This window comes from Malus sylvestris, chromosome 6, assembly GCF_916048215.2.
Source record: "Malus sylvestris chromosome 6, drMalSylv7.2, whole genome shotgun sequence".
Lineage (NCBI taxonomy): Eukaryota > Viridiplantae > Streptophyta > Magnoliopsida > Rosales > Rosaceae > Malus > Malus sylvestris.
Genome location: NC_062265.1, coordinates 16,392,166 through 16,419,467, shown reverse-complemented (window position 1 = coordinate 16,419,467; position 27,302 = coordinate 16,392,166). Strand labels below are relative to the sequence as shown.

General features: G+C 37.6%; 1 protein-coding gene and 1 pseudogene across 1 annotated transcript; both read right to left on the bottom strand.

Annotated features, from left to right (window-relative positions):
• Positions 1–11,191: 11,191 nt before the first annotated feature.
• Positions 11,192–16,296, bottom strand: LOC126625468 (subtilisin-like protease 3). Its single transcript, XM_050294559.1, has 3 exons — positions 14,438–16,296; positions 11,681–11,970; positions 11,192–11,406 (listed from the first exon to the last, which is right to left on the bottom strand). Exons 1-3 carry the CDS (start codon positions 16,294–16,296, stop codon positions 11,192–11,194), a joined length of 2,364 nt encoding a protein of 787 aa, XP_050150516.1.
• Positions 16,297–17,456: 1,160 nt separating this feature from the next.
• On the bottom strand, positions 17,457–25,191 carry LOC126625323 (subtilisin-like protease 3; annotated as a pseudogene).
• Positions 25,192–27,302: the final 2,111 nt, after the last annotated feature.

The following is a 27,302-nucleotide window of genomic DNA, read 5'->3' as shown; positions in this document are numbered from 1 at the left end:
AGGATTCTATTTACGCATTATTTCTTTGGGAGTCAAAGGGGCACGTTCCCTTTGAGAAGGGCAACTTGCTAGTCTCACTAGAATCGTCCTTCTTATTGAAGTTTATCATCATATGAGAAACTTCCTAGCATCCATTGTCTATTATTAGGCATTGATATAATCCAATTATATCATGAAATATATCATTATAGATTTCCATCCCATGTATATAGACTATATCTCCCATATACATTCTATCGTTTATAGAATGCTTAAAGTCATAACTTTAACGAAGAAGTATTCTTTTCATTTCCAAAATTAATATATCATATATATTTAAATTTTTAGGAACATGATTAACTCCCACTAATCTTTTGTAAAACTAGTAAACAAAAGATTCATTTACATCTTTATGAGAAATCAAACGATTTGATCCTTTTTCTCATAAAATGCAAATAGCTCCCACTAACTTGCTAAGATCCATGATGGATGGATCTCTACAACTTACATGTCTTGTGATTTATAGTTTTAGACATATATTATCAAGACTATCTTAATAATGGTTTCGGAAACCCATATTATGTCCAAACATTGAATCACCATTTAGTTGTAGCTAGCAATCTTCAAATTTATTGAAACTAAGACTACGTCAAAAATGGTTCCTTTAAAGTCAACCATTCTATTTGATTGTAGTCACCTTAAGCTACCAATTAGCTTTGAAGGTTTCATTATTTCGAGTCAAATGGTACTTTACCATTTCCTTGAGTATATATCGTATATGCACTCAATGTAGTCATAAAGTTCAAAACCATTCAACTGAGACGGTTTATAAATCCTTATCGACTACCTTGGAGCTTGTGGTATAGGAACTAGGTTGTTATATTTGTTGATTACTTTCTTGTCTCTCAAAGAACCCATTCTTTGAGTTCTATCTCTCGTTCATTTGCTTTTAGGCAAATCACATTGTAGAATTACAATGAACTACCCAACAAAACAACATTTGTTAGTTGGTTTACAGAAGCGATATCCAAAAGTTATTTTAAGGATATCCTACAAGATTGTTATCAAACAAATATTGCTTGTTAGCACACAACCCCAAATCTTTAACATGCTTAAGATTTGTCTTTCTTTCCAACTACATCTTATGGAGTAATGAAAATATTGGAAGATCTTCTCATTGACAATCATATTGTTTTTAGAAGTATATATCCTATATATGGGTAATAGATAACATCTAACGAACTAAATCTTATTCAAGTTCGTTCTTCTCCTAATGGAGAAATACATTATCTTATGATGCTATTTTCCTTGATATCTTTCAAGGAAACTTATCTAAAGTGTTACCTTTCCTTGAATCAAATCTAAGGAGGTAAATACTTTAGATGTCTTACTCATCAACTTACATTACTTGAATTCTTTGAAACATTTTGCAAAGTATTCGGACTTGTGTTTATTCAAAATAAACTATAGTCCAACCGAGAGTGATCTTCGGTGAATGTTATCCAACATGAGTAGTATTATGTTTGTGGACAAGTGCCACTAACATCTAAGTGAATTAACCTCAACAACTTTGTGATTCTTTCTTCTTTCCAAAAGAATAAAGATTCGAACATTTCGCCTCCATACAATTTTAACAAGAAGGTATTGGATCCGGACCTAACGATCCAAAGCGTCCATCTATGACCAACTCGTAATTTATGTTTTAGAGGTATCACAACTTTAGTTGAGATTAGTCACTACCTTGCAACCTTTTGGGTTTTAAGCATCATTATTTTCTAAACAGTTAACACTACCATATTATCTCTACTATAGAGACAATTAATTAGATTACCATAATCTAATCATTGATTAATAAAGAACATTGTTTTGTCAAACAAAACATTTATCCATTTCACATAGTGACGGAATTTAGTTCCTTAAAATTGGAATACAAAGACAATCTATGTTTTTCCAATTTCTTTGGTAGTTCATATGAGGAAGTAAGTACCATCTGCTTTCGCAGAGATCTACATTTGATTCACGCTTCGAATGTGAAGTACTTTCTCTTCTCTCATTAATCTTCTACTTCTTATTAGCCACATTTTTACAACGATTGTAAAACATAGTCACTAATACGGAATCATGCATTCAAGTAGAAGAACCAACTGTTTTGAACTATTCAAGAACAATTTACAACACCTTCGAAAGGTGTGTCCTTGACACTTGCAAGACATTTCTTGCAAATACCCCTTCCAATATCCATCCTTTCATAAAGAAAGTTCGTTCCCTTGGAGTTATTTATCTTCTTTATTTGACTTTCACCTTTGACTACATTAGTCATGGTCCCTAAACTCCCATTATCTCTCTTGAAACCTTTTTCAATTGTGTTATACACATCAAACATTTTGGAGAGCATGTGGTTATTTTTCACTACACAGTTTACAATAAACTTAGTGAACGATCATGATAGGGAAACAAAGGTGAAGTCCTTGCCTAGTTTCCGTCTCGTTAAGTGGTTTATCACTTCAACATTCAATGATTCAAAATCATCATAAGTCCATGTTAATGGACTATTTTTGTCAACCAACCATTATGTTCTAAACATAATTACAAACCTTCAAGAGTTGTACAAGGCAACTCTCATTTCTTCATACAACAATTTGTAAGTGAAGAAACATGGCACATAAAGTGTTCATGCCTTTGTGCTTTCTTCTCAAGTTCTTTGTTCATTTAACAAAGAAATAAGCACTAGTGTTTGCATTGACTAAGAGTTGTTCAAAGCAACTCCTATTTCTTCATACAACAAATTGTAATTGAAGAATTATGACATTAAAAGTGTTGTCCTCTTTATGATAGACCTTTTCTAACATATTCTTCTAATGATACATTATCAATAGTAAGATTGTGAGGATGAGACTACTTTGGTACTTTTACAAGCCATTAAAGACAATCTATGGTTTTGTAGTACCAAGTCCGTAAACTAAACGTTCGGTTTTGTCAAGTGTTGGATAGCGTTTGCAAATATATTGGTAATCAAATACTTAACGAATATAGATTGATTGATTTTAAGCCATTTGATTTGGGTCTTTAAATCAAATAGCACCACCCACTATTTTTGGCAAATTCCATATCCCTCATAGGAATTCGAGAGTTTTGGATGAAACTCCTAGTAGGTTATGGGAGGCTCACTATTACCAAGCCCACCTCACGATGATACGATATATGGCTAGCAACAATAATAATGAGAGAGTACGCTTACTCATTTGCAACTCATGCAAGTACCCATCTTATTTGGCCTCTAGAGAATGTAACCTCACAATGATATGATATTGGTTCCATTGCACTTAGTTAAGTTCTTCCCACCATGCTTAGTGTGTGAAGGGGTTCAAGAATAGCCTCACGATGATACGATATATAGCTATCCTCGTTGCCTACACTCACCTCATCATATGTATATGGATTCCTCCTGAGTATAAGCATGCACTGTGTACTCCCCCATGATAGGGTGAAGCCGGTGTACAAGTCATAAACGATTGGATCCCACCACGGTGGAAGGCCACGAAGAGATATTCTAAACATCTCTCGCTTTTCAACTTAATATTGGTTTGGTTGAGGGTTTTAGTTCTCATCACATATAACATACATTTTAATCTCTATTAAAACAATTTTGGTCCTCTTACAACTATTGGTCCATCTCATTGTTTTAGTTGTACATAATACTCCCACTATGCTTTTAAAACGATTTTTAAAGCAAGAGTATATGATACTACTAACATAAACTTTGCATTCATTTGATGGACTATATAGTTGCCTTAGGGCCTAAGGATGATTATGAACCTTTGTTTAGATTCAACACGAGCCTTGTGTTGAACCTCGGTCTAGGAATGAAGATTGATTTTAGTTACGTATTTAATCACATTAAGGCGTGTTGTCTTATGGGCGTTGGACCCAACTACTTCATTTTCATGCATATCGTATAAAGCAAGAAAGAAGTACTTCAAAGTAAAGGTGAGCTTATGCTCATTACAACATTTGCATATAACAAATTACTTTAAAGTAAAGAAGAGCTTAAGCCCTTTTACAACATTTGATCAAATCAAATTACAACCAAAATCTAATCTACACATTCCCATGGTTCAAACAAATTTGAAACGCCTTTCACATAGCTCAATTATATTAGGCTTAGGTTCATAATCACCCTTTAATTAATTAAAACTTTAACTAATTAATTGAATGCAACATTTTCATTTGGTTTTTGTATCCATAAGATTGATTTAAATGGAGCTAAACAAAATGAAAATCCAATTCTCATTTAAAGAGACAAAACAATTTTGTTCTCATCCTATTTGGGCCATCATGCAATTAACCTCAACTTTTGGGCCATATTGCAATAACAAAAACTTTTGGGGTCACTTTGTATAATACACAAAAGTCACAACTTCATGTAAATACAACTAGAACCCAAACTTTTAATAATGCAAAAACTTCATTAAAGGAACAAAACAATTTGTCCTTTAGCGTTTTTGGACCTAAACGTAAAAACGTAAACTTTTGGGCCAAAGTGCAAATACACAAAAGTATCAAAACTTTATGTAATTGCATAAAAGCCCCAAAAGTACTCCCTTTGAGGGAGTGGCTGGTTTTGGGGAGGGATAAGGTTGGTGTGTGTGTTGATTAGTGAGTTTTGTCAAAAACATGCAAGTGTATGTAAGATAAGTTTATGAAATAATTCAATCACAATTATTTCAATCATCATTTATACAAATATCTAACACTTTAAATACATAATAAATCATTTAAAAACATATCACATATACTTTATGAAATAATTCAAAACTTTGAATCAAAACACCAAACCTTTTTGTTCTTGGCAAGAACATCAAGAACAATGAAGAACATCCATGAAAAACCCAAATTTTTCCATGAACTTTTTCCACCCAAAAACATTCCAAAACCATTCTTACTTAAGGGAAATAACATCTAACCAAACTAGGGTACTTAGGGGTTCCAAAGAACACATTAAAACACTTTTAACAAGTCAAACAAGAACCCAAAAATTCACCCTTTGATTTTGGCCGAATTTTCCCAAAAGCATGGCACCAAATTTTAGCTCCAATATTCATGCTCATATGAACAACATCTACAACATTTGAGATAGCAAATTTTCCAACAAAATTTACTTTCAAAGAAGCAAGAATAAAGCTTGTAACAATTACAACTTTTAGATCACAAACTTATGAACTACAAAACACAAAAGGATTCACCAACTACTAGACCTAGGCTCTGATACCACTTGAAGGAATTATTTTGAAAAACATGTTCATTTGAGCAACATCATATAGCATGCAATTAACAATTAAAGGCGGAATCATGCTTACATGCACTCAAAAACAAAACATTTACCCATGAAATTCAAAGCCTAGTAGATTGGTGAACCAATAATCAACTCAAAACATAAGTGAGTTGAAATTAATACCTTTGTAGATTCCTCTTTGCATAAGCAAAGGCTAATCACCCAAAGAGATAAGGGCCTTCATTCCTTGCTTCTTAGATCCATGGATTTGGATGGAAGAATAGGTTCTCCAAGTTCCCAAAATTGAGAACCTCTAATTCTCGACACCAAGGTTCGATTGTAGAAGAAATGAGTGACCTTGGAGTAGTAGGATTGCTAGATGTACCCTCCAAGGTGTTGGCCTCTTTAGAGAGAAAATGGAGAGACAATTCTCACCTATTTTCCCCAAAAATAAACCCATTTTTCACTTAATGAATATTTGGCTATAAAATCATTTATATAGTCACTTCTTTAAGTGACCTAAACAACCAAAACCCTAATTCATTTCATCATGGCTGGCCATTTAGGGGATTTTGGGCTTTTGGGCTTTAATGAATCTTCATTCATTAAATTGTCATACAACTTAAGTTAATGGGCTTGACGTTCGAAGCCCATTGGGCCTTAAGGTCCAAAACTATCCCGAAGTCTTTAACGAACTTATTCGTTTGATTAATTAACATATTAATTAATCCTTGCCATAAATAAATGATTAAACCATTTAATCATTATTACTCATTTCCGTTTAATCTCCAATCTCCACCTTTCACGGTGTGCGATCCATTAGGTTCCTTTTAGCGAGGTAGTGGGCGATTAAAACCATTTTACATCGATTGTGAATTGAAACTATTTTCAATTCTCCCTTTAGTGATTATACACGTTTAGGGCTTCCACAAACCATGAGTGACACCTAGCAGCATATCATGGTTACCCAAGCTAATCAGAAGAGGTTAGAGAACCTATTCAGTTCGAGATTACAAATGCAATACGGTCCTTCTCTAATCTAATACTCTTGACCACATTGTTTGGTTTGATAGTTTATTTTCTCATGTCTACTATCCAATGTGTGTCTTGTGCTTATATGATTACCTTGAATGTGATTCGGAACGCATTCCCTAATCTCATTCATACTCTGGCCAGAGATTCAAATCATATCAGAGAGTATTCTCCCTCAAACGGTTTGAAGGTTAGAGATCCCTTGTTGCGCATTCACTTGTCTCCATAGCTAAGCGGCTTGACCCCAACGATGCCGTGGACACCCTCCTGGTGGGATGACTTTGACATAATCAAAGATCAAGGTCTTAACCACAAGACAACTATGATGCCTCAGGTCAAAGGACTACTTTGCATTATCCCAACCATGAGTTCTTATGTGACATGGAATATGAGAACTCTTCGTTGATCGCGTTCAGTGAACTCATTCTCTATTGAGCACCTACCGTACTTGTCTTGATGTCACACACACCAATGATTCGAGACTAATCACTCTCCCTGAGAGAAGACATAGTACGTACCGATCTTAACGGACTGTCAACGCCCAATTGGCAATCCTATGATCAGGAACGTTTAGGATGTGTCTACGAAAGAATGGTCTCAAGAATCTAACTTCATTAGATTACATTCTCTCAATCACAAATTCCTTGGACTTTATCGTTTAAGCATATAACATTTATATGACACGGCTCAAACAATAATTTATGCCCTTTATATGTTAAACTAGATTAGTTTAACATGTGAAATGTCCGTAAAGTATCATCACATGATTGGCTTTAGGGCACATTTCCAACATCTTTACCCTTGAAGCTCATCCTTGTTTACACAAGGGATTCACCCAAGTGGAGGGCCTTCAAGTCACCTCCAAGCTCCTTGAATCCTCCTTGTGTTTTCTTCCCTTTAGTGCTCCTTTGAAGATTTGAGGAAATAAGGATATGTTCTCCAAAACACCAAAAGTTTGATGTCTCTAAGTCTCTTCACCAAGGATGTATCTTGTGAAGATGATATGGATGACTTAGGGAAGAAGAGATTGCTAGATGTCCCTTCCCTTAGTGGCCGGCCTCTTGGAAGAAAATGGAGAGAAAATGTTTCACCCAATTTCAACTAGAAAAACCCTTAAAGAAAATAAAGCTATAAAGTTGAATTTATACTTCATTACAAGTGAGTGGCAAACTTGTAATTAATCCAAGTTTGCCCATCCACCCTAATGGCCGGCCTCTTTGATGTTATTGGGCTATTTGCCCATTTTGTTTTAGTTGTCATACAACTTAAACATAATGGGCCTTTTGGGCCAAAACGCTTTTGGGCCCCGAAACCCAAAACCAACATATAAGCCCAACACGAACCTTTCGTAAAATTAATTAACTAATTAATTAATCTTGATCATTCTTCAATTAAACCATTTAATTGCTTATCCATTTCATTTGATTTCTTCACATACATCCTTACTCGGTGTACGATCCATTAGGTTCCAATTAACGAGGCAGTGGGCGATTGTTACTCTTAACGATCGATTGTGAATTGAAACCACATTTCAATTCTCGCTTTATTGATTAGTGTTTGCTAACCATCAGGGCTTCCACAAACCATGAGTGACGCCTAGCAGAATATCATGGTTACCCAAGCTAAGTAGAATTGGTTGGAGAACCTATCCAGTTACAACTACAATGCAATACGGTCATTCTCTAATACAATACTCTTAATCACATTGTTTAAGTGATAGTTTGTTTCATGTCTACTATCCAATGTGATACTTTCCTATATGATTCCCTTGAATATGATTTGGAAAAAACTTCCTAAGTCATATTCATTTGCTTTGGCCAAAAACTTTAGAATCATATCTTAGAGTATTCTCCTTCCACCATGGAAGGTTAGAGATCCCTTGTTGTGCATTCATATGTCTACATGACTAGATAGCTTGACCCCAACAATGTCGTGGACACTCCGATGGAATGCCGTTTGACATGATCAAAGATCAAGGACCTAACCATTAGACATCTATGATGCCTCAGGTCAAAGGACTACTTTGCATATTGCAACTTTAGAGTTCATACATGACATGTATGTTTGAACTCTCTTTTGATCGTAGTTCAGTGTACTCGATTACTCTTTCGAGCACCTATGTGTTTGTCTTAGTGTCCAACACCAAATGACTTGAGACTAGTCATACTCACGCTTGAGTCAACATAACACATACTAACCTTAGCGGATTGTCAATGCCCAATTGGCAATCCTATGGCTAGGAACGTTTTAGGAATGAACATAAGAGAATGGTCTCGATAATCTAACTCACTTATATCACTTGTCTCTTAGATCAAATACATCCCTTGGATTCCCTTATTGCTTAAACACATGATACAATAAATAGTGATTAATAATAAGCTTTGCCCTTCATTAAACATATAAAAGTTTAATACATTAAGTATTCCAAAAAGCTATTACATCAAATGAGTGGCTTTGTGGGCATACTTCCAACAGAAAGTTTAATGGCGTCGTGGATCCCGAGAGCCTCTCATTCTTTACCGAAGAACTTTTCCATCCGTTCGACCCAAGCTGCCCAGGTCGCGTTGGTCAAAGGTCAGGCTTCTTGAGGCTTCGTCAAGCATCACTTTAACCAATCAAACCTTTGCAGCAAGGGTGTCAGGCAGTGGTCTTTGAAGAGGTTGATGATGGACGATGGCACTGCTTCCTTGAAAAGTGGTCCCAGGATTTGATGAGTGGCGCTTAAATCACTCTCGAAGTGTAGACTCTTGATGACGCTCCGGTCAATGAAGTCCTTGCACTTGTTGCATTCGTCGGAGAGCTTGGAGATGAAAGAGGACATTGATGAAGACTCGAGGATTTCTAGGTTAAGAGCTTGGGGTTTTTTAGGATTTTGAAAGCAAAATGGCAAGAAGGTTTTAAGGGTTTTGTAAAGTGTAAAGTACAAATGGAAAAGATTCAGGTATTTATGGGCATTTTGGAAGGAAGGTTAAATGTTTGATTTTCAAAATTGAGGATAGAATCGAGTGGGAAAGTTGCTAATCATTGCTGATATTCAGAGAATCCAGGCAAAAAGACCGAGGTTTTCGCGGTTTGAGGATGCACGATTGCGTGTTGCGGCGGGTTTAATGTAGAAGAGACGTTTTGGTTGTCGCACATTTTCGAGGGTCATGATTAAGGACTGCTAGGTTAACCAAGGAACCGACACGTGGCATGATGGTTGGAAAATCAAAATCGTGATATCATGTCTCATAAATACGCATGGTGGTATTTCTCGAGAGGGTTCAATGTTTATTTTAGGACGATTTCTCTTCTTCAAGGCCAAAGCTCGAACCAAGGAATATAGGTCGACGACCTCAGAAGCGAGGGGGCAATGTTTGGGCCCAAAATACTGGTTTGGGTCGAGCTTATGATTGTTCTCAGCCCGGAAGCGTTGCTCAGGGGCCGACCGTGTCCTATTAGGATAAGGTAGTTGAATCCTGATACAATAACAAGTCTTGGCAGGATGAGGATGCTGAAACTTGGGAATGAATACAGCCTGATAAGGGGATGAGTTCAAAGTCCTAATAAGAGTAGGACTGGCTGAGATAAGGTTGGATCGGGGTAAGGAATCCTAATCCGAGTATAGTTTTGATTTGATCAGAAACAGGTTTGCTACTATAAATAGAGGGATGAGTGCATTATTCAAGCCCCCTCCAATTCAACACACAAACTGCCTTGCGCAAACTCTCGCTTTACGCGAAACCTTTCAACAACCTTGAGATTTTTATTTTCTTTTTGGCCAATACATCTTCAATTTGGATAAACAACAATGTGAAGGAAACCGGCGAACATCTTCAGTTTAGATAAACAACACTGTCATCGTAGAATTAGCCTACCGCGAAGCACCTTCAGTTTGGATAAACAACACTATGTCAAGGCCGACTGGTTATGTGTCCAAGTCTCGGTCAAGAAGGGTTTTCGAATCCTTATTGACATATGTCATCTCATGAACCTTCTCTGCAAAGTGAGGTGTTACGTATCACCAGACTTGGTGCGTTTAACGCTGAGTTATTTTATGATTGGATACTCACAAGTTGGATTTAGAGTTTGGCATTTTAACGGCCGAACCACATTTACCATCAAGACATATATCTGTTTTAAGTATATGTGCCCCTATACTCTAGTGTCGATTCGGCGTGCTTATACCCTTACAAATATAATCACTGTGATCGAATTCGGCGCTGACGATTTGTGAACTTTGAGAAGTTAGCAGCCTTGTCTTCAGGCTCTAGAACCCGAAGGTCGAGAGTGTTCCTTCCTCGGCCACAGTCGCGAGATCAAGAAGTCAGCAGTGCACCTAACATAACATCAACATATTTTACTCCTCGGCTGAGCTCGGCCGACGAGTTGGCACGCCCCGCATCAACCGAATGACGTAATTAGCTCATTAGTTACTCGACCTGAGCGCCACGTAGGCTTGGTAGTTTTTAGGGTCAATAATTGGACACCCATATGCAACAGTTGATTGCCAACAGTTAGCAACCAAATCAAAGAATCCTGAATGTAATGTCCACATTGAATGAAATTGGAAAGGTCGCGGTCCTCCAAGACAAATAGCAGAAGCCAAGAAAACTAGACAATTATGAACATAAACAACCCTGGGAAAAGCTGAACAACTAGTATGAGACCAAGATTGTAACCAGTATGTATCACAAATATAGTGGTCAAGATGCCTCTCCATGTAACCACAAACACTCCAACCATTAATCTAACTGTAAAAATCACTAGTAGTATCCATATGAGTAAAGTCACAAAGCTTACTAGTACTGCAAAAGTCCTCGCACAAAGTTTGAGCAGGTAAGTGACCACCCATTTGCTTATGCGCTCCAAGAATAGCATTAAAGTAACCAATTGCCATCCAAAATACTATAGTATTAGAACGAATATTTAAGAGATTGCAACATAAAGCACACGACCAAGAGTCAAAGTAGTAGCTGCATAGACAATAGTAAACTGAGTAAGAACACCATCAAAAGAAGCCTGGAAAGTAACTTGTTGCCCTGAAGAAGAAATGACAGTAGGAGAACAACAACTCGTAGAATGCAAAACCCAAATATTAGGCATTAAATCACCCTTGTTATTAACAATAAGCAAAGATAGACCTAATGAATTCCAATAAGCAGAAGGAATAGAATCAAAAGTAACCATAAGTTCATATATGCAAGCCAAGTCAGGATGATGGGAATGACAAACATTAGAAAACTTTGTATGCGTATTAGAATTCCCAAACCGCAAATATTCCAATAAACTAACTTCATTTGGAGGCAGAGATAACTTTTCTTGCCCTCGTAACATAAGGTTCTTCTTGCCTACATACGTCAACTTCTAGGTTTTTTTTTTTTCTTTTTTTTTTCTGTTTCTTCTGCTGAGATTTACTAAGAACTAGAGTAAAGTCATTGGAAACCTTCCCTGCATCCACAACATTGATCGCATTCCTCGGACCAAAACCAGGTGGAACATCTCCATCAACATTAGAATCAATACGGGCAATATTATTTTCTTCAATAGGCTCATCTTCAGTCTCCCTTGAAAGAGTGTCATTCAAGGTACAAGAAGGGGTATCATTAATATTATTGGTTGGCTCTAGAAGCAGTCTAGTTGAATTTGTCTTTAACTGACCATGAAGATCTGATGACGAATCAATAACCTTGTCAGCCAACACATAACTTGGTATTCACAACACTCATTAATATTTGATTTGCAAAATTGTTAACTTGTTCAACATGCCATTGCTCAAGAGAGCTACAAGGTGGGACCTCTATATCATTATTAAGTCCAGGAGAACGCTTATTATGAATAATTTCAACTGAATGAGAACGTTCCTTGTGTATAGTATCACCTGAAGGAGAAACAGTCTTAGTAGATGGTTTTGGACAATAAACCTGACGAGTTGGTGAGCGTCCGCAACGGCGAGCCTCAACATCTGGTTGCATCCTATATGAATGATTGCCCTTTAAATGCCTACATTTGTTTGTATAATGGCCAATTACACCACAATTTCCACAAGTTGGAGGCAATTCTAATAAATAATATCAACAGAGAAACCATGTTGTTCCCGCTCAACCATAATAGACGAAGGAAAATAAGCACAAAGATCCACATCCACCAGAAATCTAGCATAATAACCATATACCTTTTCACGTGTAGCATGATCCAACTGAAGTGGGGTACCCACCCCACAAGCAATTTCCATAAGAATGCAAGGATTCCAATACTCTTGACTTAACCCATATATTTTGATCCATACCTATGCATGAGTTTGGGGAAGGACGTCACCAGGCTTGAAGTTCTGTTGCCATTGGGACAACCTAAGAAGACCAAATTGAAGTGTGCAGGTTCCACCACCCCACACTCTTCTCATATCTTTTTCGGTGGAAAAATGAAGATCAAAATATCCTTTGCCTAGAGGCACTAGTTTCCAAGAATTCTTAAGCTTCCATAAAGAAGCCAAGGCACTCTTGAGAGACTCAGTCTTCATCGGCATCGTTCCTTTTTTTTATCAAAAATCTACCAATGAGGTTTGTTTTGCATGAGCGTAATTGTTCTTAATAAAGGTTCTCACTAATCTTGACATAAGTCACATCACCTTGAACAGTAGAAATAGGAAGTTGACTTAAATTAACTGAAGTTTCTACACTATTTGTGATAATGGAAGCAAAGGTCCTTGCTTTTGGGGATTGTCCGGATAATGAACCAATAGCAATATTCAATTTGGAGGAAGTAGCAAAGTCAAGAAAGCCCCGTGGGCATAGGGCAGTGGATGACTTATCCATGAAAACCATTCAACCTAAAACAAAATGCATTCCAAAAGAATATTAAAAAATTAAATATAAAATGGCTTATTATATTAACACTCCACAAATTGTTGAATAAACCCTACATACTTAATACACCCCACATTTACTTTTTCAATTAAAAATTATCTTTATACACCCCACATACCTCTCCATAATACCCTTACACCCCCACATTCTCAAAACACACATTATATTTCTATATACACCCCAATTTCTTCAAATTTTATAATACTCATTTTTAATTTTGATGGATTGAATCTAGATACCCTGCTGTTCCTAGACTAATTACTTCTATGATTGACTTGTTTTTCGTTTCCAACTTGAGAGCATATTATCATTAACCGATTTTGACGCTAACACTGATCTTAAATTTTTTTATCTTTGTGCAATCTTATGTCACTTCCAAACTTAAAATTATCCAAACTCAAGATCTTATGTAACTTTTCTATAACAAAAGAAATAAAAAATAAAAAAGAATTATTGAAAGTTTCAAGTTGTTGGCATTGCAATTCATAGAGCTGGTTCAAAGGCATAAGTTTTGAAGTTTTTCGACATAGTAAATGCTAGGGTGTGATAAAATGTGTGGTTGGAGAGAAAATAATTTCTTGCAGTCATAGTGATCAATAGCATTGGCATATTCATAGACATTTTGTTAGGGTTTTCTCAATCAATGTGTTTGTAATTTCATTAGTTAGGATTTTGTTCAACAATGGAGGTGGGAGGGTTTTGATAATTGAAAAACATAAATAATATGTTAAAAGTGATGTGGGTTGTATTTGAAAATTTCTTTTTTTTTTTAAATTTAATAAGGTCGAATTTGTCATTGCATAGTAGAATAAATAAATAATTTAATATTGAATTTTTTGCGGGATGCATCCAACAATATGTGGGATGCTAATAAAAAAAGCCATATAAAATTAGAAATTAACCCGTTGAAAAGTGTGTAGATGTAGGCAACAATGGAAGTCTTCGCTAAAGGAGAGCCCATGTCTCTTTTGTATTGTTACAGCAAGTCTGCAGGTGCAGATGACCCCCTCAAATTGCAGAGCTTAAAACCCCAATTTCAGCAACAAGTTACTGCTACGACAGCAGAACGCAAAGACCCAATACCCACTTCGGTGCGGAAGCTGGGACGCTTGGATGACACCGGCAGTGACACCGACAAACCCTCTTTTCGCAGGCGCGTTCTTTTTTTAAAGCGCGTGCAATTTATTTCTTTGTGTACGGTTCAGCTAAACTCAGAGTTAAATTCAGGAGCAAGGCTGTGAATACCCTTGATTTTATTGTGTTCATTATTATTAATTCATAAATAGATATGTTGAAATTCAAATTTTACCTAGAGCCAATAACCACAGATATTGGGCTCGTTACATTATGACTTGCAGAAAACCATCTCAAATATCCTTGTGTCTGGGTATTAGCCTTGTCAAGTGCAGTAAATTCCACCTGGTAGGTAATCGTCTGGTTAAGGTCTGTGAATGTAAGCACCTGAGGAGTCACGCTCATGATCGTATTATTTGGTACTAAAAGATCTGAGTTGTAAACTGAATTAGCCGGGCCAACATTCCTCACAGTCCTTGTGTAAAGCACAGACTTGGTCTGCATTTTATCCGGGTCTACTATGATAGAAAACGAAGGATAATTCAGCTGTGTTTCTTCTATGGCGCCGACTTGAGAGCAGTTCACTGTTTGTTGCGTGATGGTCCTTATCTGTTTTTCGGTGTAATTCAAGCCACACAAGTAAGGAATGTAGTCCTCTGGTTGTAGGTCATAGATGAGCCCCGGATCATTTGCTTTCGAAGGGTTAACATGTCCTGCACCAATTGCAAAGATGTCCGCAGTCCTATTCCATTCATCAACAATGGGCCGGCCGGCAAGATTTAGAACATTTGCGCTTGTCATGATGGCAGATTTAATTGCAGCTGGTGACCAATCAGGGTGTAAGCTCTTGAGCAAGGCTTCAATTCCACTTAGGTGAGGAGTTGACATTGAGGTACCCGAAATTATGTTAAATGTTGCCTTAGGATTAGGAAGTGTGGCATTGTCCACTGATTCGGGCCATGCTGCTAGGATGTCAACACCGGGTCCAATGATGTCAGGTTTCAGAATTCCAGGGCTTGCAGTGTTTGGTCCTCTGGATGAAAAGGATGCTACCTTGGGAGCGAGTGGGTCTCCATTGCCATTATACAAGATTGTTGCTGTAGGATTTGGGTTTATGTTTAAAATTCTGTCAGTTGTGCTTGCTCCAACTGTAAGAATCCAGGGGGCCTCATTTGACAAAGAACCGGGTTCAGGACCAGAGTTTCCAGCTGCACAGCTGACAAAAATTCCCTTTTGAGTTGCTCCGAATGCAGCAATTGCAATCACATCCTCATAGAAAGGAATTGAGGGCCCGCCAAGCGAGAGGGAGAGCACGTCCACTCCATCCTCAACAGCAGCATCCATTGCAGCCAAAACGTCACCTTCCGCACAGTCAAATTCGCAGACTTTATACATAGCCAAGTGAGCATGAGGAGCCATGCCGGTAGCTGTGCCATTGGCCTCTCCAAACACGCTTGCGCCTTGTACAAAATTTCCTGCAGCTGTGCTAGACGTGTGGCTCCCATGGCCATCTGTGTCAATTGGAGGTTCTGGATCAGGTTTGCTTTTACCTGCGCCAATGAAATTTCTTGCACCAATAACCTTGTTATTGCACGTCGTCCCATTGAACTCGCATTTGCCTTTCCATCTAGCCGGAGGAGGAGGTACTCCTTCGTCGCTAAATGAGGGATGATCTTGTGGGATCCCTGTATCCAAAACTCCAATTATGATGCCTTCGCCATAGTTTGTTTGTTGCCAAATTCCTGATCCTTGGTGTAAACCCAAGAAGTCAGGGCTATGAGTAGTAAGCAAAGGCAGCCTTCTCTCTGGATGAGCCGACACAAACCCTTCTTTCTTTTCCATCGCCTTTAGTTCCTCAGGAGTCAATTTTGCTGCAAACCCCGTGGCCACGTTATGGTATGCATGAATCAGTCTTTGGTTCATCAGCTGGTTTGAGTTTGCACGAGTTTCGGGCAAAAATGACTGGTACCAAATCTCCAAATCTTCAATAGATAGTGCGAAAAACTTCTGGGATACAGGCTTTTCAACAAAAACAATATAAGTTTGGAGGTGGTTTTGCTTCTCTTGTACAACTGCTAGTGATGAATAAAACATGAAAGTTAAACCAAGAAAATATAAAACATGCAACGCTGTACCCTTTTTGTTCTCCATCTTTAATGGACAAGAGAAGAACTTGGAGTGCAACTCAACCATTTCAAGCAGCTATATATAGTTGAAATTTGAAAGAACATTGGCCGGCGTTTCTTGTAATTTCGACGGGTGAGTAGTCACAATCTAGAGTTTTGTGTTATATATTATTCAGAACATGGTAATAATCGCCGAACTATAACAAGGTGGTGAACTGGTGATGGACCTTATGTGATTAGGACTACATTGTGAACTTAGGTCAGACCACCTGTGGACAAAAACTTGACTCTGGAGATAACTAAACTGTAAGTGAAGCCTTTAAGTTATAAGGTTGCACAGTTGAACATTATGAGTACCGCCTGAGCATGGGGAAGAAGTTGGGGATCTGTTATTTATCATCACACATGCACTTGTTTTTTGTTTTTAATACCGACTCATAACCACTGAAGGTACATGCTCGTTGCTGTATGTACTGCAACAACTTATAGGTTGATGAAGTGCGTGGTGAGTGGCCAGATTTTCTGGAGGATTTATGTAAGGTGACTGAGCACACATTTGGGATGATGTATAAGGGTGCACTTCTATACGTGACCAATTTGTGGGTAACTGTTGTCTTAGAAACTGTTGCACTACACTAGCCATATATCAGTAAGCCTTTTAAGAGACAACAATGTTTACAGTGAAATTGTTGTTCAATCCCTCACACAAGGACGGTTTTAAAGATAAAACGATTGTTGAGTACCTCGACAATAAACATAAATAAAGTTCATTAATTGTTTAATTAACATGTTATGTTTTCTTCAATTCTAACTGAAAAGCATTCAAGTCGAAGTTCTTCTTGGAATAACACTTGGAATTTCTTCTTAAGGGAGTACATATACTAGGTGATTTTATAGAATAATCCTTACGCAAATACTGTCACTAACGCTTTTGATGATATAAAATTGCTTTGGATCATTCTTAAAAAAAGAACATACTAGTTATTTCTGTCAACATTTTTAGGCATCTAAACGCTTTTATTCTTCATCAACTCGAATTTTCGTAGGTAGATTATTATTAAATTGTACGTATATTATGTACATTATTCCTTGTATGAACATATAGCTAAGCTTCTATAGGACCAAATATTAATCTTGCGGAGTGTCAAAAATGACAGCTATAGGGGTAGTAACATTATGTTTATCAGAAAACCATCTCAAGTATCCCTGACCATATGGTACACCATCCTTACCAGCTCATTCTTCTGCGATAAATTCGACATGGTATGTAATCTCCTGGTTAACCTCTGTGAATGTAAGCACCTGAGGGTTCACACTTATCCCCATTTGATGTGGTACTGAAAGATCCAAGTTGTATGTTGAAGTAGCTGGGCCAACGTTCTTTGCTGTCCTTGTATAGTACTGAGACTGTGTCTGATTGGGGCCTGCTTTAATAGAAAATGAAGGGTAATTGAGCTGTGCTTCTTGTATGACTCCGACTTCTGAGCATTTCACTGTTTACTGCGTGATAATCTCTATCACTGTCTCATTGTAGTTCAAACCGCACAAGTAAGGAAAGTAATCTTCTGGTTTTATGTCGAAGACAAGCCCTGGGTCATTTGCCTTTGTAGGGTTGACATGGCCTCCACCAATTGCAAAGACGTCTGCGGGTTTAAGCCCTTGGTCAATGATGGGTGTTCCTGCTAGGTTTAGTACATCAGCAGTTGTCATGATGGCAGATCTAATAGCTGCTGGTGACCAGTCGGGGTGTGATGTCTTAAGCAAAGCTGCAATGCCACTCAGGTGAGGAGTTGACATCGAGGTACCTGAAATTATGTTAAATGTTGCCTTAGGATTAGGAAGTGTTGCATTGTCCACTGGTTTAGGCCAAGCAGCAAGAATTTTAACGCCGGGTCCAATGATGTCGGGTTTCAAAATTCCAGGGCTTGCGCGGCTTGGTCCTCTTGATGAACAGAAAGCGACCCTGGGAGCAAGTGCATCTCCAATTACAGTGCCATAGGAGCTGAGCTTCTCATCTTGTGATTTTAGTATTCTGTCAGTAGTACTTGCTCCAACTGTAAGAAACCATGGGGCTTCATTTGCCAAAGATTTATGGGCACCGGAATTTCCAGCTCCACAGCTGACGAATATTCCTCTTTTCATTGCTGCGAATGCACCGATTGCAATCACATTATCGTAGAATGGAAGTGAGGGGCCTCCAAGTGAGATAGAAATCACGTCCACGCTATCTTCGACAGCAACATCGATGCCAGCTAAGATGTCACCAGACCTACAACTAATCCCGTAACAGACTTTGTACATTGCCAAATGAGCATAAGGTGCCATGCCAACAGCCGTGCCATTCGCGTCTCCAAACACGCTGGCACCTTGGACAAAATTTCCAGCAGCGGTGCTAGATGTGTGGGTCCCATGACCATGTTCATCAAATGGTGTTCCGGTGATATTCCCTTCTTCTGCACCTACGAAATTTTGTGCACCAATGAGCTTCTTGTTGCACACTGTGCCATTGAACTCGCACTTGCCTTTCCATTTAGCCGGAGGAGGGGGTACTCCTTCATCACTGAACGAAGGATGGTCGGGTCCAATCCCTGTATCCATAAGTCCTATGATCACACCTTCACCGTAGTTTGCTTGTTTCCATAGTCCACATCCTTGGTGTAACCCCAAGAAATTAGGACTATGAGTAGTTAGCAATGGTACAGTTATCTCAGGATGAGCCTTCAAAAAACCTTCTTTGTTTTCCATTGCTTTCACTTCCTCCTTTGTCAGTTTTGCTGCAAATCCAGTGACCACATTGCGGTACGCATGAATGATCCTCTGCTGGTTTGCCCTTGCAGTAGTTTCAGGCAAAAATGACTGATACCAACTGTCTAAATCTGATTCTACTGTAAATTTCGAGGAGATGGGCTTTTTGAGAAAAACAATGTAAGTTTGGAGGCTATTTTGCTCCTCTTGTGAAACTACTCTTGATGAAAAAAACATGATCAAAGCAAAACCAACAAGATATATGAGATGCAATGCTGCACCATTTTCTTTCTCCATCTTTTAATTTGGTTAAAAGAAGAACTTGAAAGGATAAGTGGTGTACGTCTGTTAGTCTCTACCATATTTATAGTCCATAATTGTGAAGGTTGACTTGGTAATGCTCGCTGGTGGCGATGGAACTTATGTGACATAATAGATTAATTTGTTCGGATTTATCTTGGAGGCTTCTGTTGCAAACTGGTTTCATTGTTGCAATAGAAGCTTCAATAGTTTAATTCAATAGGTTAACGTCGCAGACGAAAAAAATAAACCTGGAGAAAGGACAAAAAAAATCCTTCTTGAGCCAAAGAACAAAGTTAAAGTTCAATCCAGATATTTCAATCTAGATATCGTATGAAATACATGTTGGAGCAATATTAGAAAATATGAAAATAATACAAGAATTCCAATGATAATAATTATAAAAAAAATTACAACATCAATTATGTATGAGATTAAACTAGAGAGAAAATTAGAAAGATTGACAAACTTAGAGATTGAAGCTTTCATAAATGCAATGTTCTAAAGACATAATTTCGCCCCTACTCTTAAGTTTGTAGTTCGGTAAGCGTCTGTCTCCCAGGATTCAACAGTCTATAATCCGAACTCGAAGCACCTCATTCTTCGGACTCTGGCAAACTAGTTATATCTCTCACTCTCAAAAGACGACTCAAAATTTAACTAACAAAGAATAAAAGACATTGAAGAACACTCTTTTGTTTTAAAAAACATTAGACATGTGGGATATTTGAGTTTATATAAGACTCACGACACCCTTCGGTAAATTATGTGGGAAGAGATCCCCTCCGGATCTCTCCCACCAAATCCCACCAATTAATTAATCTGGGCCCTTAAGATTTGATCTAACGGCTAAAATTATTATAATTTTTTAAGGAGTCACTTGTTTGTAGCCATTTGATCAAATTTCAAGGGTCCGGATTAATTGATTGGTGGGTTTTGGTGGGAGAGATGCGGAGGGGATGTCTTCCCAAATTATGTGTCCATTGATTTTAAACCATCTGACACCTTTTTATTGTTAGGAATAATCAAAAGGTAAGTTATAATGCATCACATCCTCTAGGAAGGATGATCCCACCTCTTGAGAAAGGTAGACACCAACCCTAATTTTAAACTACAAAACAGTTTTGAGTGAAGCGGTGACAACCAACAATTTTTTCATTCACACTTTGAAATTAATATTATAATATCTAATATAAATTTCGAACAGTTCCTCACATGAATGAAAAATTAGGAAGTATTTGAGAGTACATGCAGACAAGAGATGCATTGGGAGATGCGTCTTTTCGACTTGAACCTACTCTAGTGAATGCTTATTGGATTTACTTGGTGACACAGTGGATGTGGAAGATCTTGAACTGTTCACCGCAACAGTAAACAGAGACAATAAACAACACACATCACTAATCCTAATATACTATGGTTAATATGGTTGTGTTAATTTTGGTCCTGAACAAATCCCAGATTCATGAGATCTTTAGAGAATTTAGTCATCTCATACTCATAGAAGCGATCCACTTTTACTCTCAGATAGGTGACTGCTGATTAAGAATACTCTGCTTTATAAGATATCAGTGTCATTAAGTATAAATATTTACCCTAAAACTTTTGCAGACAATACACTTCCCATAGGGATGAGGTATATAGTTTGACTGTTGAACTTTGGCAATGAGATCTCCAATCAACTAAGTTGGTTTCCGCCTGATTGATTCATTGGTTTTGTTGGCTTTAGCCTCATTCCCCTCGATGATTAACTTACTCTCTATTCAATCCTTTAATAATTGGATCCAGTGCTAGGTTGGGTATCTTTAATGGTGTGTACAATCCATCTTATGAAATTATATTTCATACGAGAGTAGTTGTTTTACAATGTCAAGTCCTCAAAAATACATTTTGGGACTTTAGTAAGTGATTTGCAATCACTTGGACATACACCGCTACATTTAAGGTATTAGTTGGAAGATCTCTAACCTCTTCATATTGTAAAAATCATCTATCATAATATATATTGCTTATTATCTCTTTTATCGTGCAAATTAGTCTTCAATTTAGACATTCTGCTTTGCCTGTTTCGACAAATCATCACCTTATGTAACAACCCATCCTGATTTTATTGGAACGAAAGGGGTATTTTCGTGAATTTGCACCTTGGGCTAGATATGTTCTTTTAAAATTGTTTTTTGGGTGTTAATGGATGTGCCAAGGGGCCCACCCCTGAATTTTTCCCCCTGACTTTCTCTCTCTTTCCTCTTCCCGTATCTCTCACTTTCTCTCTCTCTCAACTCACTCTCAGTCTCTTCCACTATCACTCCCTCACTTCCTGATCGCACACCCAAACCATTGGCGACGGCACCACCGTATCACCAACACACCACCTCGCCTCTTTGGTGAGACCTCAGACCACCACCATCTTCTCTTCTTCCTGCTTTGCACAGTAACACCTTCACTGTACAATTTCCTAGCTCTGGCGAGTTAACTTAGAACTCGAAAACTGAGGTAAGCTTGACTGAAGAGGATTTATCTTAGCTTTTGGTGATAATTGCTAAGCATTGAGTGAATTTTTGGGTCGAAGATCGAAAGTTGTTAACCCTGTTCATGTTTATCCTTTATTTCTTAGTTGCCGGCGAGGAAACCGTGGCTTTCAGGCCATTTCCCAGCCACTTCTGGACTTGAAAATGGTATAATCCTCTTTCTCTCTGTTGTAGTTTCAATTCTTGAAATAGATCCTCTAGAGTAGTATAGTTTTGAGGTTGACCAGAGCTTGGGAAGGTCTGGCATTCGTCCTTGTGAAACCGGTTTGAAAATTGGGTCGTTTTGACCTAAATCCAGAGACAAAGGCCCCCAACCCAAACCTTTGGGCTGGGCTTTTAAGCCTAAGCACGTGAGCCCAAACCCTTAACATAGTCAACCTAAGTCCTTTAACCCAAAGTTCAAACCTATTGTCCCTGGGCCGGGCTATTGAGCCCTAGCCCTTGTGAAGCCTAAACCCAAATCTTTTTTTACCTAAACCCCAAACCTAGAGCCTCTAGCCCGTTGGAACCCAACCCACTAGACCCTTGGGCTTGGCTATCAAGCCTAGGCCCGTTGAACCCAAAACCCAGGGACCAGCCCAACCCATTGACCCAGATGGAATATTGTTGACTTTTTGTTGACTTTTTCGAAATTTACCCGGGACTTTTCTTGGGGTAATTCGTTGTCCTGGATCTGTTTTTGAGATCCGTTTTTTCAAATACAATTGTTTAAGTATAGTTTTATTAATTGGACCCTTTATGTGCTTAGGGGCAATTATTTGTGGTGTTTTCGTCTTCGTTAGTTTGCATGGATCTTCGGCGGTGAAATATCTGTGAGTGGTGCATGATTTAATAGTACAAATGCATACATGAAAAACATGATTTAATTGTTATGTTTTACAAAATGTTTTATGAGTAAATTAGATTTACACTTTATGATTATCATGCTTACTGCGAATATTTTAGAATACCATATTTTACCGAACTTATGTTCTTTGTAGTATATATGAAGGATGACTATATACTGCATATGAACTTGTTTTTACACTTCTTTATAGTGTATACGATGGATGACTATATGCTATGAAGATGTTTTTGAGATGTATGTACTTATGTTTGGAAAAAAGTATATTCAATGCTTTTGTGCTGAGCTAGTGGTCCTTGTTCTGCCTACGAGCGAAGATAATTATTGGCTGTAAGCTTGGAGAAATAATCTCTGGCTTCAAGCCAAGAGATATAGTTGTTGGATTCAGGTCGGGAGATATTGTTATTGGTTTCGGGCCGAGAGATATAGTTGTTGGCTTCGGGTCAGGAGATATAATTATTGAACACCACGGGTGACTAGGATGCCACTATTTAGCACATTATACGATATATGTTTCATGAAAGGTTTTATGGCATGCTAGGGTTTTCGAAAAAAACCTATCAAATATTATGTTATTAGTTTTCATAAACTTTGGGGGTTAGCATGTTGAATAACTATTTCAGTATTATATATATATATCAACTTGGTCCACTCATGTTTGTTTTGTGCCCCTTTAGGACTTAGATTCAAGGCATACAATCCTGGAGTCAAGACACTTCCGCATCGGCATCTTCGAGTCCTCTTGATGTAGGACCTATTCCTTTCTAGTGCTCTAATTTGTTGTATGCTCTGAACACGTTTGCATATTAATTATATTTAAATTTATAAGTCTTATTTATATTCATTGGTTCTCATGCATCACAATATGGTTTCGTCACCTTTCGATGTTGGCCAACACGTGCCTACCCTGGTGTTTAGAGAATATCAAGGTCGGGCGTGTCACATTATATGAAGTCAATATGCTTCATACACAGACTATTCATTACATTTCTATTTGAGGATTGATTTCCTTATGTGACTACATGTATTTCCACCTATGTAATTTGACTTCATATTGTCAAAAATTCAATTAGTTAGTATCATTGAATTCATCTAGTACATGTGAATGCTCTAAGCTATGAATAACACAACTCAATGACCATGTACATTCAATTTCATATACTTACTTAATAAGCATTACTATGTTTAATTCAATTATGCCAAATACCCCCACACTATTGTCTAATGATTTCTTCCAAAGTAGGATTATTGACCCCCACAATTCAGTCATCATTTTAAGAAGTAACTCATCTTAAATGAGTTAAACTTCTATAATTAACCACTTTTCCCTATCACAACTCAAGATTCAATTTTTATTTTTAGGACATGCATGCAGCAAACTATGACTGCTCAGAGCTCCACTGCATGTCGAAAAAGTCAAAGGTATTTAATCATAGGATTATCCCTAAATCCTATCATTAACACATTCCTAATTGAAGACAAACCCTATCAAGTAAGTAATCCCAATCACATTTATTCTGGGAAATTACTTTTATTTCCAAGATATTATTTACACAATATCTTGGGAATATTCTCAACAATACCTACCCTAATGGCCGGCCACCTCCTCTATAAATATCCTATTTCTCCACAAGAAAGGAGATAGCTTTTCTATACACAAAAAACCCTAAACACTCACTTTTTTCAGAGAGACTAACTTAGGCATCAAAGATCCATTGGCTAACCCCCCTCCCCCCCCCTAAATTGTGGGCACATGAGGCTTTTGGTCTTTGATCGAAGTTGTTGATTGTTTTGCAAGTGAATTTCATCAAGACTGAAGATGGTGAAAATTTGCATTGACAAATTGGTGCTTTCATTGAGAGTTTGATTCAAATGGTTGAAGAAGACTCTTGCATTCAACGTTTCTATTTTACTTCATCCATTTGTAGATTTTCCCACACTTTCTACTCTTAGAATTTTCTTATAAATTCTTTGAATAGCCCTGGGGAAGAAATACAATGATGGGAAATTCAGAAACCACAACAAACGAAACTTACTACATTCAAGGATATGGACCAGATGATGGAGATAGCGACGTGGTCACACGCCATTGCTCTTTAATGAAGGAAATATTTGTGAAAACTAGTTTATTTGAACAACATCTATGCATGCTATTAACAATTAAAAGGCGGAATCATGCTTGTATGCACTCAAAAACAAAACTTTACCCATTAAATGCAAGGCCTAGTAGTTATGGTGAACCAAGACTCAACTGAAGAACAAAATGAGTTGAAAAATATTATACCTTTGTTGATTCCTCTTTGCATAAGTAAAGGCTAATCACCCAAGAGATAGGGCCTTCATTCCTTACTTCTTAGCTCCATGGATTTCTTGGATGAGGATGGTAGAATGGATTCTCCAAGTTCCCAAAATAGATAACCTTAAGTCTCCACACCAAGGAGAGCATTGATGAAGAGATGAGTGACCTAGAGGAAGTAAGATTGTTAGCTAATTTCCTCTAGGGTGGCCGGCCTCTTAGAGAGAAAAGGAGAGCATTGTGTTCTCATCTTTTCTCCAAAAGAAACCCTAATGATGAAAATGTTATAAAGTCTTTTATATAGTCCCTTCAATTAAGAGACAAAAGAACCAAAAGCCTTCATCCTCTAATGTGGCCGGCCTTAAGGGTTTATTAGGCTTTCAAGCCCTTTGTGTATTCAAGTTGTCATACAACTTGAGTTAATGGGTTTGGCATTCAAATCCCATTGCGCCTTGCGGCCCAAAACTAACCCGAGGTCTTTAACGAACTTATTCGTTTGATTAATTAACATATTAATTAATCCTAGCCATAAATAATTAAACCATTTAATTATCCTTACTCATCTCCGTTATATCTTCAATCTCTACCTTACTCGGTGTACGATCCATTAGGTTCCTTTTAGGGAGGTAGTGGGCGATTGTTACTCTTAACGATCGATTGTGAATTGAAACATACTTTCAATTATTCCTTTAATGATTACTCACCTTTAGATCTTCCACAAACCATGAGTGACACCTAGCAATATATCATGGCTACCCAAGCTAATCATAAGAGGTGGAGAACCTATTCAGTTTAGGATTACAATGCAATTCGGTCTTTCTCTAATACAATACTCTTGACCACATTGTTTGGTTTGATAGTTTATTCATGTCTAGTATCCAAAGTGATTCTCTTACTTATGTGATTACCTTGAATGTGATTTGGAACAACTTCCTAAATCTCATTCATACTCTGGACAAAGATTCTTAATCATGTCATATAGTATTCTCCCTCAAACGGTTTGAAGGTTAGAGATCCTTTGTTGTCCATTCACTTGTTTCCATGGTTAAATGGCTTAACCCCAACTATACTGTGGACTGAAGGAAAAATTTGTCCTAGCTAAGAACAAGTATGAACATTTGAATACATATGCAAGCTATTAACACTTTAAAGTAGACATGCATCCAAAAACAATTCATAAACCCATGACTTTCAAAGCCTAGTATATGGTGAACCAAAATAAATTCTTTAACAACATTAAAGAGAAGTAAAGATTTAGTGATTCTTTACCCTTGAAGCTCATCCTTGTTTACACAAGGGATTCACCCAAGTGGAGGGCCTTCAAGTCACCTCGAAGCTCCTTGAATCCTCCTTGTGTTTTCCTCCCTTTAGTGCTCATTTGATGATTAGAGGAAAAAGGATTTGTTCTCCAAAAACATCAAAAGCTTGATGTCTCTAAGTCTCTTCACCAAGGTTGTATATTGTGAAGATGATATGGATGACTTAGAGAGATTTTAGATGCTAGTAAAAATCCTCTAAGTGGCCGGCCTCTATGTAGAAAATGAGAGAAAAATGTTTCACCCAATTTCTATTAGAAAACCCTAATGAGAAAATTGCTATAAAGTTGCTCTTATAACATTTTCTTTGGTGAGTGGCAAACTTGTAATTAAGCAAGCTTGCCCATTCACCCTAATGGCCGGCCTCTCCTTGTTATTGGGCTAATTTGCCCATTTTGTTTTAGTTGTCATACAACTTAAACATAATGGGCCTTGTGGACCAAAACACTTTTGGGCCCCGAAACCCAAAACCAACATATAAGCCCAATACGAACCTTTCGTATAATTAATTAACTAATTAATTAATCTTGACCATTCTTCAATTAAACCATTTAATTGCTTATCCATTTCATATAATTTCTTCACTAACATCCTTATGTGGTGTGCGATCCATTAGGTTCCAATTAGCGAGGCAGTGGGCGATGTTACTCTTAACGATCGATTGTGAATTGAAACCACATTTCAATTCTCCCTTAAGATTAGTGTTTGCTAATCTTCAGGGCTTCCACAAACCATGAGTGACACCTAGCAACATATCATGGTTACCCAAGCTAAGTAGAATTGGTTGGAGAACCTATCCAGTTACAACTACAATGCAATACGGTCATTCTCTAATACAATACTCTTAATCACATTGTTTAAGTGATAGTTTGTTTCATGTCTACTATCCAATGTGATACTTTCCTATATGATTCCTTTGAATATGATTTGGAACAAACTTCCTAA